This window comes from Thermobia domestica, chromosome 18 (assembly GCF_964235325.1).
Source record: "Thermobia domestica chromosome 18, izTheDome1.hap1.1, whole genome shotgun sequence".
Classification (NCBI taxonomy): Eukaryota; Metazoa; Arthropoda; class Insecta; order Zygentoma; family Lepismatidae; genus Thermobia; species Thermobia domestica.
The window spans coordinates 1,655,179-1,670,605 of NC_137471.1; the positions used below are offsets into that span (position 1 = coordinate 1,655,179).

The 15,427-nt window shown below is 37.1% G+C and overlaps 1 protein-coding gene across 6 annotated transcripts in view; it reads right to left on the reverse strand.

Moving 5' to 3' along the window:
• The window catches only part of LOC145676074 (uncharacterized), a 55,473-nt gene that overhangs the window by 11,199 nt on the left and 28,847 nt on the right, over positions 1-15,427 (reverse strand). For 5 of the 6 annotated variants that reach the window (XM_081746944.1, XM_081746940.1, XM_081746942.1 and 2 more), the window contains 2 exons: positions 6,847-7,020; positions 2,928-3,101 (listed from right to left, as the gene is read on the reverse strand). In XM_081746944.1, the coding sequence (XP_081603070.1) occupies positions 2,928-3,101; positions 6,847-6,921 (249 nt within the window). In that variant the 5' untranslated portion in view covers positions 6,922-7,020. The remainder of the gene's footprint in view (positions 1-2,927; positions 3,102-6,846; positions 7,021-15,427) is intronic. The other variant, XM_081746943.1, reaches the window with a different exon arrangement.

Consider the following 15,427-nt stretch of genomic DNA (forward strand, 5'->3'; position numbering starts at 1 on the left):
TGAATCTTTTTCCATATTAATTGTTCACTGTTCTGAATCTTTTTTCATATTAATTGTTCACTGTTCTGAATCTTTTTTCATATTAATTGTTCACTGTTCTGAATCTTTTTTCATATTAATTGTTCACTGTTCTGAATCTTTTTTCATATTAATTGTTCACTGTTCTGAATCTTTTTTCATATTAATTGTTCACTGTTCTGAATCTTTTTTCATATTAATTGTTCACTGTTCTGAATCTTTTTTCATATTAATTGTTCACTGTTCTGAATCTTTTTTCATATTAATAGTTCACTGTTCTGAATCATATTCATATTAATAGTTCACTGTTCTGAATCTTTTTCATATTAATTGTTCACCGTTCTGAATCTTTTTCATATTAATTGTTCACTGTTCTGAATCTTTTTCATATTAATTATTCATGCAGACTTAGTTTATAGAACGGAAGTAGCAAAATCAAAAGTATGTGTAGTCAATTAATTTTATTTTAATTTTTAAAATTTGTTGTATTTTGTTGGTAAACGTCTTAGTCTGTGATTGACGTTAAGTTTAATAATAAACATTCACGGTGCTAGATGTCGTTACCTGCGTAATCGGGTGTTAAGGTGTGCAGGCAATGTATTGAGTAAATTTAATTGAGTTTTCACAATATATATCGGGTGTTCTAAAAATGGCGCCCACGGACCACAGAGCACTATTCTACAAGTCAAAATAAAGCGAAAATATTATATGAGCCTCCGGGGCCTCCTTCAGCCGCTACGGGGCATCAAAATTTTGTAATGTGGCAACGTCGCAGATTAACTTTGAGCCATTAGCATTACTGTACGAATATAACAAGCAGCTGAATCGATTGCTACACTAATACGTTATGCTAGTTTCAATTAATATCGACTGTAGCTGCCATCTGTAAGGAATTGATAAAATTATTTGATAGATATGTAGATCTAATCTATGGTTCTTTATTTGCGACGTTGCCACATAGTGCAATTTGTGTCTCTAGACGAGGACTCGAAAGGTATATATATATTGACTTGTAGACTAATGCTCTATAGTCCGTGGGCGCCGTTTTTAGAACAACTGATATATACAATGCATTTAGAAACTTAGTTACTAAATAACTGAATAGTTGTGAAATTCTGCTCCTGGGGCAAACAAGTTATCCTTTTTCAGAATCCTTACTTTTGAGTGCCACTACAAGGATGAGCCTTAAGTCTACTAAAACCAGAAGTGATTACATTGCCACTTCCGGTTTTAATATGAATCTACATAGAGCAAAATCATAAGAGATAGTATAAGACTTTTTGTTCAAATCGAATTAGCCCTCTAAGATTAGGTACACTCATGTCCAAAATGATTTTCCCATATCTATAACTGTCTTTGTATAAGCATATAATTTATTAATGATTTTGCAGGGTACTTTTAATACTGATACTATGTGTATAATAGGGAAATGTATATTTGTGGTAAATTTCATAGGAAAAGAATTATAAATACGAAAATTAGAAATGAAAATGAAATCTTTGAGTTCTACGTCCCATGGTTATGCCGGTCAGGCTAAAGGAGACGGTGATGATGAGTGAAATAGTGGAATGAAGAAAGTGGGAGGAAACGGGAGACACGGTGTTTGTCCACCACAAAATTCACTTGGGGGCTGGGATCGAACCCGAAGCACCAGAGGTGAACGCTCTACCATTGAGCCACCGTGGCCCATACGAAAATTAGAATGAGTAAAGCAAAATGTTGCTAAATGGACAAGAAAGTTTTATTTTCGTTTTATTGTTCTTATTTACTGCTCTTTTGACATTAAATTTGACACATACATATCTTTGCCAATTATACACATACTAACATTGTAAGAAATGTCGGAAGAATTCGTTTTCAAATTATGTTCTTACAACAGCATATTTATAGACATGCGACAATAATTTTGGACGTGAGTGTACCATCTTCTTTCTTAATCCTTTATTCAAACCGGAAGCGGTAGAAATCTAGGACTTCCGTTTTTGACAATAGCTAAAAGAGTAAAAACAGTAATGTTTAGTAAGAAGCGGTTTTCTGCAACGACATTACCGTCCCAAGAATATATTCGATCTTTTTCTCTAATCTCTCTACTAAAACCAGAAGTGGTTTCAATATTAACTGAGAAAATATTATGCTGCACAAACCAAACTCCTTCCCGTGGTGTACACGTGACACTTATTTTCTTACTGGGAAGCACGGTAGCTCAGTGGTTGAGCGCTCACTTCCAGTGCGCGCGATCCCTGGTTCGAAATCCGGCCAAGTAAGTTTGTGGTGGACAACATCATGTGTATGGGTTTTCTCCGGTGTACTTCCGTTTCCTCCCACTTTCTCATTCCACCAATTCTTCCATCATCATTCACTTGCCTTAATCATCCGCGTGACTTAGGCTTAAAGTAACAAGCATAACCGTGGAGCTTTAAACTGAAATACAGTAGAGCGTCGATTATCCGAACGACCGCTTAACCGAACTGTGTACTCGCTCGCGCCTGTTACTCTCCCACCCTACCGTCCATCATCCCCCTCACTCCCAAACCAAGTTTCCCACAGTAGTCGCCGCATTGAGCCCCCGCTGGCGGAACATTGCTTCTAATGGGGCCTTCATAAGGCGCTGCTGACCGGCCAAGCCGCCAGTCGCTGTGTTTCAACAATCAGCACACTTCTGTCGGTTTGGCACTGGCTGTAGAAGTACAGTCCAGTACAGTGCAGTACAGTACGGTACAGTATAGTACAGTACAGTACAGTACAGTTCGATTATCCGAACAAACCAGTTTTCCGAACACCCATGTCCACCAATTACTTCGGATAATCGACGCTCTACTGTAGTTAATTCCATTTTGTTTTTGTTCTCTTACTGTAGTTTAAATGTGGTGCCTATTTTAAGAAGAACTTCCAGCTTTAGACTACTATACCTCCGTAATAGCTATTGCTGCGCCTGTCATTTGTCCAACATAAAATGCGCTCTCCATGTAGGTACCCAATCCTTCGGTGCATCCAACTGGATAGGGTTGATTAGTGTCCGGATGTATGCAAGACTCTGGCACTTTATCCCAATCAGTTGGACCAATGATGCCACAACACAACAGCTTAAAATATCAATTTTTAATCATAATTACTAGAAGCATTATTAGTTGAAAAGACAAGTAGTACTACACTGTGTAAGCCCGTACATGAAAGAATATTACGTAGCACTTACTTCTTATACCTACACTACTTGAAGCTGATTAAACATGATACACATTTCCATCACGTTGAACTGGGTTGATAGCAAGGACAACATATGGCAAAAGTAACTACTTAAGTCAATCAGAATCTGGAAGAGCCAATGGTGGATCCAAAGGGAGGGCACCCTCTCTCGAAATTTTGTAATACACAGAGCCGTATGTCATCATAACCAGGGGTAAAAGTGAGGGGGAACGCGGGGGACGCCGTCCCCACCTCGAAAAAATATGTATGGCGTCCCCCCAGTTCCTAAAAAAAATTACAATGGACAAAGACAGGCAGGGGGAACGCCGTGACATGCTGCTACTAACGTTCCCCTACTTTTTCAGATCCACTTTTACCCATGATCATAACTAATACATACTGGTTTAATAGAGTTAAACGTCAGATGCCTTTATGTCGTTCTAAGGCCGCAATGGTCACACATCTTTGATCTTACCAGACCTAGTACTGCTTGACTTCACTAATCTCACGAGAAGTGGTGTAGGCTGTTGACGCGTGTTTTTGTAATCTATCTTTTCGTTATGCAAATCTTGTTGTGCAGCTTACACAGCTACCATGGTGTGGCACGGTAGGCTTACATGCGAATTCGAAACAAAGTGTACGAGTAGGAGTCTCAACAATGTGTAGTGTAAAAGAACACTGCCAGCGAGATGTATCGTGGTGCAGAAGTTCCAGACATGGGATGATGGCTCTTCAGCGGAGGAGAGCAGTATATCCGAAGAATTTAAGATGATCTTGGAGGAACAAGAGCCAGTAGTGGTAAAATTGAAACATTAACCGAGAACATGATGTCGGTAGAAAATAAGTAGGATGTGGATAATCCTGGGGATGGCTTATAACTGTGAATAGACGTACGACATCGGCACACCAGAATTTTTCGTGGCGTGTAGAAGAGAGCAGTGCGCAATAAAACCGCAATCATCGCTGATCAGTCACGTGTAGTACATCCAAGAACAAGTACAAACAGCTCATAGGTATCAGATCAAGATTGAGACAACATTCGGTAACGGAAGGAGGCCGTCTTCCGTACTAAACAGTTATAATTTCTTACCGTTTTGACCAACTTCGTGCATTCTTAACGATAATAATCGGATTTCTATAACGAAAATAAACAATGTAGTGCTATATCTCTTTCAGGCGAAGCGGCGGAACGCTGCACCTCTGGAGGTTGCATTTAAAGCAACAAATCGATTCTATCAATACCATACAATCCAAATTATATCTGCCGTGTATCCAAGTCAAACTTAAGATACATCGTGTCGCGAAAACTCACTCACAGCGTCTACAAGGTCTCAATCAGGGCCGGATTAAGGGAGGGGCTTAGGGGAACTGTAGCCCCGGGCCTCCAGGTGGAGAGTGCCTCCACTCTGATCAACAGCTCGGCTTGTGTATAGGCCGCTCCCCCCAGTTCTTTGTCACCGGAACTAGAAGAGTCACAGGTCGGAACAGGCACTATATTACCATTTCAACCACTCCTGCTGCTGCTGCTACTACTACTACTACTACTACTACTACTACTACTACTACTACTACTACTACTACTACTATTACTAGTACTGCTACTGCTACTACTACTACTTATGTCGAAAACACAACCCAACCAACCCCTGAGGGGCTTCTAACCCGTTCCTACTACTACTACTACTACGACGACGACTACTACTACTACTACTTATACTTATACTTATGTCGAGAACAGGACCCAACCAACCCCTGCGGGGCTTCTAACCCGTTCCTATACTACTACTATCCGATTCATTATGAACTAATATGAATCGTTAGAATCACTATGATTTATTAAAAATCACTGGGGGGAGCGGGCTATACTCAATCCAAAAGCTCAGCTGTCTGTCTGAAAAGAATCATACAAGATATAATCATCATCATAAGATAAGATACGACGAAAAATATAAAACATGGTCCCTTAAAATTCCTTCTGTACTTTCACAGAAATGTATTAGACGAAGTCAGCAGGGGCCACATATCTTTTCTAGCTCCGGGCCTCCAGATGGTTAATCCAGTCCTGGTCTCAAAAGTCATGTTGAGAAAACAATGTCTATCTCCTTTGTATCATTTATATGCGGAAACCTACAGCTAAATTCCCTGGAAACAAACTTTGCAACCCGCCTAATACAAAATGATTTACCAGAAAGACATTCAATATGTGCAAAAGTGGCTTAGAATTATTCCTTCAAGATATCTTGTGGTCAAATATGCAAAGGTACGGTATATCATGTTACTAATGGATTTGTGATCATGTAACCAAATAATGAATTAATCAACCGCTCCCCTCCCACTTCACATTGTGGTCAACCTCTACAACTTTATTAATACAGTAGGAAGTCGAAAATCCGAACTAATTGGGACCACAGGTAGTTCGAATTTTCGAAAATGACCAAGAAAACGCCATTTAGGCTTAAATATACTGCACGGCATGCTCTTTTATCGATACAGTAGTTGTACAATCCATACAGTAATTGCAATACCGTACATAAGGCTACTTACATTTAATGTTTCTGGAGAACTTGCTCGTTTACTAAATTACACTGTTCTTGTAACTCACACTTAAAACTTAACTTGTATAGGCCTAAGGGAAAATAAAAATAAAAATATGTATGACAAACAATTACATATGAATGAGCTTTTTAAAAAAACACTGACTTCACACAACGCCGACGGACAACCCTATTGTTTGTTTATCGCTAGCGCTAAGACAACATGTAAAAAGTTTCTAGGGACCACGTTCGGATTTTTGACGTTCGCATTATCGACGTCCTACTGTATTACTATCATCTTCATATATTCTAGTGGGTGTTTCACTCGAAGGTAGACTGGGGAAAAATCACGTAATTGCGTAAATTTTTTGCTGGTTGCAATGGTTTTCAGAGAATGTAATGTAGTATATGAGAAAGATGTGGCGGTAACACTCTACTTCTTAGCCGTTGAGGGAAGGTTGCAACAGACAAGTTTCGCGAGTCCTTGTTGTTCGTGCACTTACGTTTTCAGTGAAGTACGTTAATTGAAGTAAAGTGTTTGCTTGATTTCACGTCATAACGAAGACGTATCACCATTCTATTGAACAGCGCATACTTTTTGTGAACATGTCTTCATGTTCCAGAACACTTAATTGTGAACAACATGCCAGACATTTCGAGTGAGGATGCCTGAGGTGGAATCAGTATTCCCCGACAATAATTTCAAGGCTTCCAAGATAATCTGATCTGACCCACCACACCTTTTTCCTGTGGGGCCACCTGAAAGGAAACTTTGTACGAACGAACCATGCACCCTTGAAGAGTCACGAGAAAACACGCCATGAATTCCAGGCAGTGACACCCGAGGTTCTGGCAGCCACATCTACAAACCTGCAACATCGTGTTCAAATGTGTTTTGAAGCTAAAGGAGGACATTTCCTGTACCTTATACGATTTTACTTCATTTCTCACACATGTACATTTTCTTTTCATTTGCTCTCCATTTACCTTTTTCACACACCAATTTCTTGGAGGGTCAGCCTTCGAGTGGGACACCCTGTATTAAGTACACTATATCTCATTTCTTAACTTATTTCATTCGAAGCCTTTACATGATAACACTGGTACTTACGCCATCTTGTACCTTATCCCAGAATTCTTTTATCTCCGGACTCATTGCTTCGGTTTCGTTAGGAAAGTTCTCCATAAGAATTCCTTTAACGCGATCATAGAACAAAGATTTCGACTTTCCACAATACAGATAGGATAACGTGCTGAATGCAAATAATAATGCCAAAAGCACAAGCTGTGGGCAGAAGTTAAAACAACAAAGAAACTTAAGAAAAAGTAATAACTATTGTTGGGCTAAAGTTCGTAACATACAAAAGTAACAACTACTGGTCTAAAGTTTATAAGTTAGAAAAAGTAACAACTACTGTTGGTCTAAAGTTCATGAACTAGAACAAGTAACAACTACTGTTGGTTTAAAATTCATGAACTAGAAAAAGTAACAACTACTGTTGGTCTAAAGTTCATGAACTAGAACAAGTAAGAACTACTGTTGGTTTAAAATTCATGAACTAGAAAAAGTAACAACTACTGTTGGTCTAAAGTTCATGAACTAGAACAAGTAACAACTACTGTTGGTTTAAAATTCATGAACTAGAAAAAGTAACAACTACTGTTGGTCTAAAGTTCATGAACTAGAACAAGTAAGAACTACTGTTGGTCTAAGGTTCATGAACTAGAAAAAGTAACAACTACTGTTGGTCTAAAGTTCATGAACTAGAACAAGTAACAACTACTGTTGGTTTAAAGTTCATACGATAGGAAAAGTAACAACTACTGTTGGTCTAAAGTTCATGAACTAGAACAAGTAAGAACTACTGTTGGTCTAAGGTTCATGAACTAGAACAAGTAACAACTACTGTTGGTCTAAAGTTCATGAACTAGAACAAGTAACAACTACTGTTGGTTTAAAGTTCATACGATAGGAAAAGTAACAACTACTGTTGGTCTAAAGTTCATGAACTAGAACAAGTAAGAACTACTGTTGGTCTAAGGTTCATGAACTAGAACAAGTAAGAACTACTGTTGGTCTAAGGTTCATGAACTAGAAAAAGTAACAACTACTGTTGGTCTAAATTTCATGAACTAGAACAAGTAACAACTACTGTTGGTTTAAAGTTCATAAGATAGGAAAAGTAACAACTACTGTTGGCCTAGGTTCACGAAAAAGCAACAACTACTGTTGGTCTAAAATTCATAGAATGGGCCATTCCATATGAAATCAACAAATCAAGGTGCCTCATGTGTTTTAGATTTTCTTCAAATTTTGTAAAAATGTTGTAACACATAGCACACCTGTCAAGTTTTACAGCTCTACCTCAAAGGGAACTGCTGTAGGAGCCATTCAAAATTTGAGGGTTTTGTACAAAAAACACCTAAGTTCGCCTTCGATTTAAAGTACTAAAATCGCTAGATCTCTGGAGATATTGAAGCTATTTGAAAATGGTTTTCTCTAAAATATTCTTAAAATGTGTAGCATTTAAAACATTGTACTAATAAACTTCTCAACTGGGGTTAAGCATATGAATTTCGCCATCAAAGAGGAAAAAAGAAGGAAAAATAACGTCAAAATTTGGCAATTATTTCTGAAAAAGGCCCACCTAACATCAACGTCAAATTTTCAAAATAAATAGCTCTGGTGTTTCTCTTTAACATATAAAAAATTAGGAGGGTGTTTTTTTGGTATATTCAAGAAAAACAAATTATGACACAATGTATGTTTAGGGCGGATTTATGTACTTTTTGCACAAAATCCTCGAATTTCCAATGACTGTTTCCAGTTTTCCGTGTTGAAAATGTTTATAATTGTCAACACAAGTGATTAAATAAATAAATTGTGCCAGAAATTTGAAATTTCATGTACCATTGCTGAAGGGACTCAGATTCTGTCATTAGTTCCAAAATCATGGACAACCAAGAAAACAATTGAACCATTTTAAACAACCAAGTATCTAGTTCGTGCATTAACAAATTGGCTCACTCAGAAAATATAAGTACAAACAATGAGTTCAAACCAGAGATGTGCGTATACGCGTAAAAAACGATAGTTTACGTTTACGTGTCAACTATGCGTAGACAATGTAAACAACGTAGACTATGTAGAATATGTCAACAACACGTAATTTAATATGACATCGTGGACAATAAAGAAGTTTTATTTTGTCGTTATCTTGCGAAATTGCGTACAAAATAAAATGCCTAGACAAGCGAATAGTAACTTTCGAATACTTAGTTTCGTCTTGATGAAGGAAAATGAAAAATATTATGCATTTTGTAAAATATGCAAGAAAAAATTGGCAAATACAGCAGCTTCAAGACTGAAAGCTCACAGGTGAGAATTAGTTTTGTAAATTTCATTATAAAAGCAGTGCTCGAAGTGGAAAATCTAAGGAAGTGGTATGTGCAGAGCAGAGTAAACATACAGATTAGATAATTCCCTCTATTTTTTATATGTTACTCGTTTCCCTAATCTTTCGCTGCACCGAAGCAAAACAACTGAATGAGGAAATATGAACAAACGAGCAACGAAATTCTTCCTTACAGTCTACACGGGAAAAGGTGTAATGTAGATTACGTATAGATTACAGTAGACAATCGCGTAGACGTAAAATTATAGTTTACGGCACATCACTGGTTCAAGCTGACAGAACCCAAATGGAGACAATGATTACAGATACAGACGACTTTATTGAGATTTTGGTAGGTAGAAAATGACAAGTTAGAGCATCATCACTTCATAGCCAAATCCTAGAGCAACTACTTCAAATATACACAATAGAGACTTTGGATGACAAATCATGCTTAATTATAGTCGATTTTGCTGCAAACTATTCCTGTATTATTCACGATGAAGTTTAAGAGTAGCACTGGACCAACATTCTACTCAACTGTGCAAAATTCTAATCTTTTTAAATGCAACATCGTAAGAGATCCTGTAACTTCTGTTATCAAATGTTTTATTATGTTGTGTCAGTGATATCTTGAAGCACGATACAATTACATTTTTTCCGTTATAAACTTTGTGGTGGACAAACACCGTGTGCGTGGGTTTTCTCGGGGTTCTCCCGTTCCTTCCACTTTCTTCATTCCACCATTTCATTCATTACTCATCATCACCGTCTCCTTTAGCCTAATCGGCATAATCGTGGGACGTAAAACTCAAAGATTTTTACAGTTATATTTTATGCTTTTCAAGTTATTCTTTTGAAGTATATTAGCGACGTTTTTCTTCAAATTAAACACGTTATCTACTTTGGAAATGGGTCAGCAGCCCGATATAAAGACTATAAATAAAACTTTGTCAACTTATGCGTGCATGAGTGATTTTGGACCCACTTGCGAATGGAACTATTTTGACACAAGCCACGACAAAAGTATTTGCGATGACATAGTTGAGACGCTGAAATGTCTAGCGAGACATGCTACGTTACAGAGGCACTGGATGACCGGATTGTTACTGCTGCCGATTTCTTCGAATTTTGTCAAACTATAACCAAACCTTTTTTTAAAGGCTGGAAACTGGAATATGTAGGAAACCTTCGTCCAATGCTTCAAAAGAGACTCTGGAAAAGCCATAAGGTTGCAAGGGACGCGTAAAATTCATCATTATAAACACATCAGCCTGTTCAAATTTGAAGTCAGTCGTGTATCTTCTTCAAAGACAACATTCACTCTAAATACTTGAACACAATCGAAAGACACTAATCTTTTCATGTGAGCAATTTATTTCGTGCATTTCTGAAGAGAAATGGTGGATTCGAAAAATACACAGGAATTGAGAATTCACAGGAACATCTTGACTAATGTGAATTTCCTTCATCCCCATGGACCCAAGAAAATGTTTTTCTGGCCAGAAACATCTAACACATGCTGAATTCCATACGAAAATTGCATCATTAATATTAGAGTACCCAGTATTTCAACTGGTACGGGCAGAAATTACAACATTTCTGAAGAAAGAATTCAAGCTACTGAGAAAACCTTCTCTGAAATTGATAATAAGAGATCTTAGACTCAATATTTCAAATTGCCTACAATCAACCAAACATGTAAATGTTATTTGTGTATTACATAACGATAGTTCACTATTGTTCAGTGTTTCTTTTATTAAATCAAACATCACTATATAAGCTGCGTCATATTGTTTTAAAATAACTTCATAAATTATATTTAAGGAAGAGTTTCTACTTGCGTTTTATATTATTATTATTATTATTATTATTATTATTATTATTATTATTATTATTATTATTATTATTATTATTATTATTATTATTATTATTATTATTATTATTTCATAAGAATCATCAATCATTGTAGAGGAACATACTTAGCCATGCAAGTCGTATTACTACAAAATTAAATAATATGAGACTTGAATTGTCTTTTTTTTTCCTTCAACATATAAAAAAAACATCCTCCTAATTTTTTATGTGATAAACAGGAATACCAGAGCTACTTATTTTGAAAATTTGAGTTTGATGTTAAGTGGGCCTTTTTCAGAAATAATTGCCAAATTTTGACATTATTTTTTCTTTTGTTTTCTCTTTGATGGCGAAATTCATATGCTTAACCCCACTTGGAAAGTTCATTACTAAAATGTTTTAAATGCTACAAATTCTAAGATTGTTTTAGTGAAAACAATTTTCAAATAGCTTCAATATCTTTAGAGATCTAGCGGTTTCAGTACTTTAAATCGAAAGCGGATTTAGGTGTTTTTTGCACAAAGCCCCAAAATTTCGAATGGTTTCTACAGCAGTCCCCTTTGAGGTAGAGTTGTAAAATTTTACAGGTTTATGTTTAAGTGCCACAACACATGCACGAAATTTGAAAAAAAAATTAAAACATATGAGACACATTTCAGTTTCAAATTTGGCGATTTCATACAGAATGATCCGAATAGAAAAAGTAACAACTATTGTTGTTCTATAGTTAATAAGATGAAATTCCTCTTTGGAACACTGGTCTACCACGTATTCTTAGAGAGAGCGGGTAACAGTAACCGTGTGTTTCGAATTGTGAAGATTGGAAGGTGATTCGGCAATAAACTACGGGCTAGGTAAGCAGGCCCGTATCCAGGGGGGTCTAGCTCCTCCCCCTAAATTTTGGCTGGCACCCCTAAAATTTTCACGGTAGGCTGACAAATGAACTATAATATGGTTCGATTGGCCCTCCCCTACATTTTTGGGCTGGCTACAGACCTGGAGGTAATTTCTGATTATCGTTTCACTAGTCAAGTCTAAATACTAATTCATCTAAAATTCGGTAAATTATTTTAGGCAGCTGACGCACAATCATAGTCATACGTCTTGCGAATAAAATCAGAAAAATAAACACACTGCTGAACAAGACTGCACTTATTTAATATAAAGAAAAATACATTTACACGTGACGTTTCGATCTTGTACCCAAGATCCTCATCAGACGTACACTGATAAATCTTGTAGTTTATCTTTCAGTGCAATACTTTGACAGAGACGCATACAACAATCGAGAAACAAAGTTATGAATTTAGAGAGAAGAGAATTATGTTTGTTACAATTATATTAGAAGCCTTACACGCACTAACTATGCGTATGACGAAGTTTCGTCTTATTCGGGTCACTCCGAGGTTTTTTACACTCGGTCAGGTAGATAATAGGTCTGTCTGCTTATGGGTCTTCCAAGTAACAGGCCACAAAGTTCGTGATCTGTTCCATTACTGCCTTTTACCACTGGTAGTAGTAAAAGTAAGCCTTCTAAAAAAAAGTGTCCCAGTTTAGAATAGTAGAAATATACTAACCATATACTACTTGTAAGAACTAATATGCGGGGGCTGATCAAAAAGTAAGGTTACAAAGCCTGCAGTGAAACATGTATGTATTATTTCATAAAACCAATACAGCTATAGTACTGCCAAAATGTGTTGAGCCGTGGCAAAATGTGAACTAAATCTCACACCCGCTACACACCCACCCGTTGAGCCAATAAGGATTCAGTTGTTGCTACGCGAGAGAGCCTTAGCGAAAGGGAGTAGAATTCCTTCAACCAACAGCAGCGCTTGGAATGGACGACTAGGTGTCAAGTCAATGCGGTATATCTATAACAGATAGTACACACATTAGGTTATTTTTCGATATAGCATCCATATAGGTTGAGACACATTTTGTAACGAGAGATGAGTTTGAAGATTCCTACATGGTAAAAATCCTGTTCTTATGTGTTCAGTCACATTGTTACGAAAAGTTTCACCTCGTCTGAAGCAAAGCGACGGCCTCCTAGATGCTCCTAAGTGCAGGAACAGGTGAAAGTCATTTGGAGTGATGCCCGGGAAGTAGGGAGGGTGGTGGTCAATGATGACTAGGGCTCGGAAGTTGAAGACCTAAAAATTGCCCAAAAAGGGCCTATAAAAATATCTCAAAAAAGGACCTAAAAATTGGAAAAAAAGACGTAAAAGTAAGACCCAATGTAATTAGAATTACGCGGCGTGACAAGTATCTTGGCATTTGAAGGCGGCGCTCAAAGTTCCCTTTAAATGCTGCTAGCAAATGAGAGGGATGCGGTATTGCCACGTTTATTTTGTACACATCCACGTCTATCCTCTGCCATCTGATTAAGCTGTAGTTTGTTTGCTTAGCCATAGCCACACCCCTTTCTCACTCGGCAACGTCGCTTCAGAGCTTGCGTTTTATTCGTTTAGCTCAAATGCCAAGATGTTTGTCACAGGCTTTACATATTTAATGAGTATAATGCTCAAGAAACAGAAGCTTCTGGTAGTTTACAATTCACAATTGAAAGAAACGGTACAGCGGTGCACATACTCCTTTCGGAGGGTCGACTTGTCAGGAATCTTCTGATTTCTATACTGCTCCAAAAACATTTTGAAAAGTGTCATTGTTTATCTTTGCCAACGGGATATTTGCTCCAACGAAGGCATTGCAAAGATCTTTGTAAAACGGAGACGACTTAGAATATCCGCTAGAACTTTGTCCTAACAGCAGTGGTCGAAGTGAAACGGTATGCGGTGGTATGCCATACCGCCTCTGGTTTATTTATTAGTGAAGGCATACCGCCTGTGATTTTTCAGTGATTAAGACATACCATCACGGGAGAGTAGGTGCTAAATGTCTTTAATAATTCCAATTTTTACACATTAACTGAGGAATAGCTTTGCACGTAAAAAGAGGTTATTTCTTACGTAAAAATACTTTCTAAGCTGACAACACGGACATCTTTTTCGAACCTCTTGTGTTTAAAATAGTGTCTTCAAAAATGTTCATTTAGTTTATATTTTGGTGTGCCATATTGAATTGTTTCTTTCGTGTATGTATATATATGTGTGTATGTCTTCATACAAATGTTGTGTTTTGAGCACGAACGGATTTAGGGATTTAGGGATTGTCTGCTGTGGCATCGATTTTTCCGGGGATTAGTAACACCCCTCAGTCGAGTGGGGTCCGGCACCTTTCGCACGATTTTTGAGCATTTTAGTTTACAATTCTAAATAATACAACATAAGAGGATATTTTTATTTTATTTTATTTATTTATTTTATTTTATTTATTTATTTTATTTTATTTATTTATTTTATTTTATTTATTTATTTTATTTTATTTATTTATTTATTTATTTTATTTTATTTTATTTTATTTATTTATTTTAAAAAGTTGTTGGCTAGGGATCAAAGTGTGTCCATGCCTTCCCATCCCCCGATAACTAAAGAGAATCTCTCCAGTGGTTTTCAGTCATTATGTAAATAGGAATGCAATCTTTTAGGCAACATACCCTCACTGTATTTCAGCATTTAGATGGCCGGTATGTCGAGTCAAAATCGTAATAAAGCATTACTGCCTCTGCTTTTTTCCCCCACTTCGAACACTGCCTAACAGAAGCTGTTTCTCCGCGGCCCGGGAACAGTAGCGTCATTTCAGATTTGGCTTGGGGGGGGGGGGGAAAGAGCCCTTGATATAAGTAAATTTCGCGTTTTTCACTGACACTACTATTCTATTGATAAAATCTATATAAATCTCAAACTGCCCCTCCCTGCCCCCCCTAAATGACGCCCCTGCCCGGGAAGCTGCTTTCAACGTCCGACGTGCTATTTATTGGACATGGACAATCCTTTTTTTCTGCATTCACTCTTATTTTGCAATATTTGCAGAAAAGAATATTTCCATCCGTAGAAAAAAACTTCTGCTCCAAATTCAAATAAAAACTGACGCAAAATGGAAGTTTTCTTAGGTTTAATTTTAGGCATGTTAACGGTCTGTCCTTCTTCCACAAACTGAAATTCAAACCAGTGTTGCCACAGTCCTAGCTCTGGAGTGGGCTGAAAAATAGTACCAAATTGAAACAAAAAGGGCTGAATTCATTATTCTTTTTACCAGTGTAGTACATGGCTCTATAACACGAAACTAAAACAGGTAAAGTTCTAGAACACTCACCTCCCTGTCTTCCAAGAGTCCAAATCAAGAAAGTACTCTTTTTAAAAATCACTTTTTAAAAACGTACAAATAGGAGGACAACCGAACAACCGTGGAAGTAGATGAAACTTTTCTCGCACGTAGGAAGTATAGCAGAGGTCGCAAATTAAAAGGAAAAAAAATCATCATTTACGGTATGAACTATAAGGTAAACAAACGCGCCTCTATTTCAAAGTGACCAAT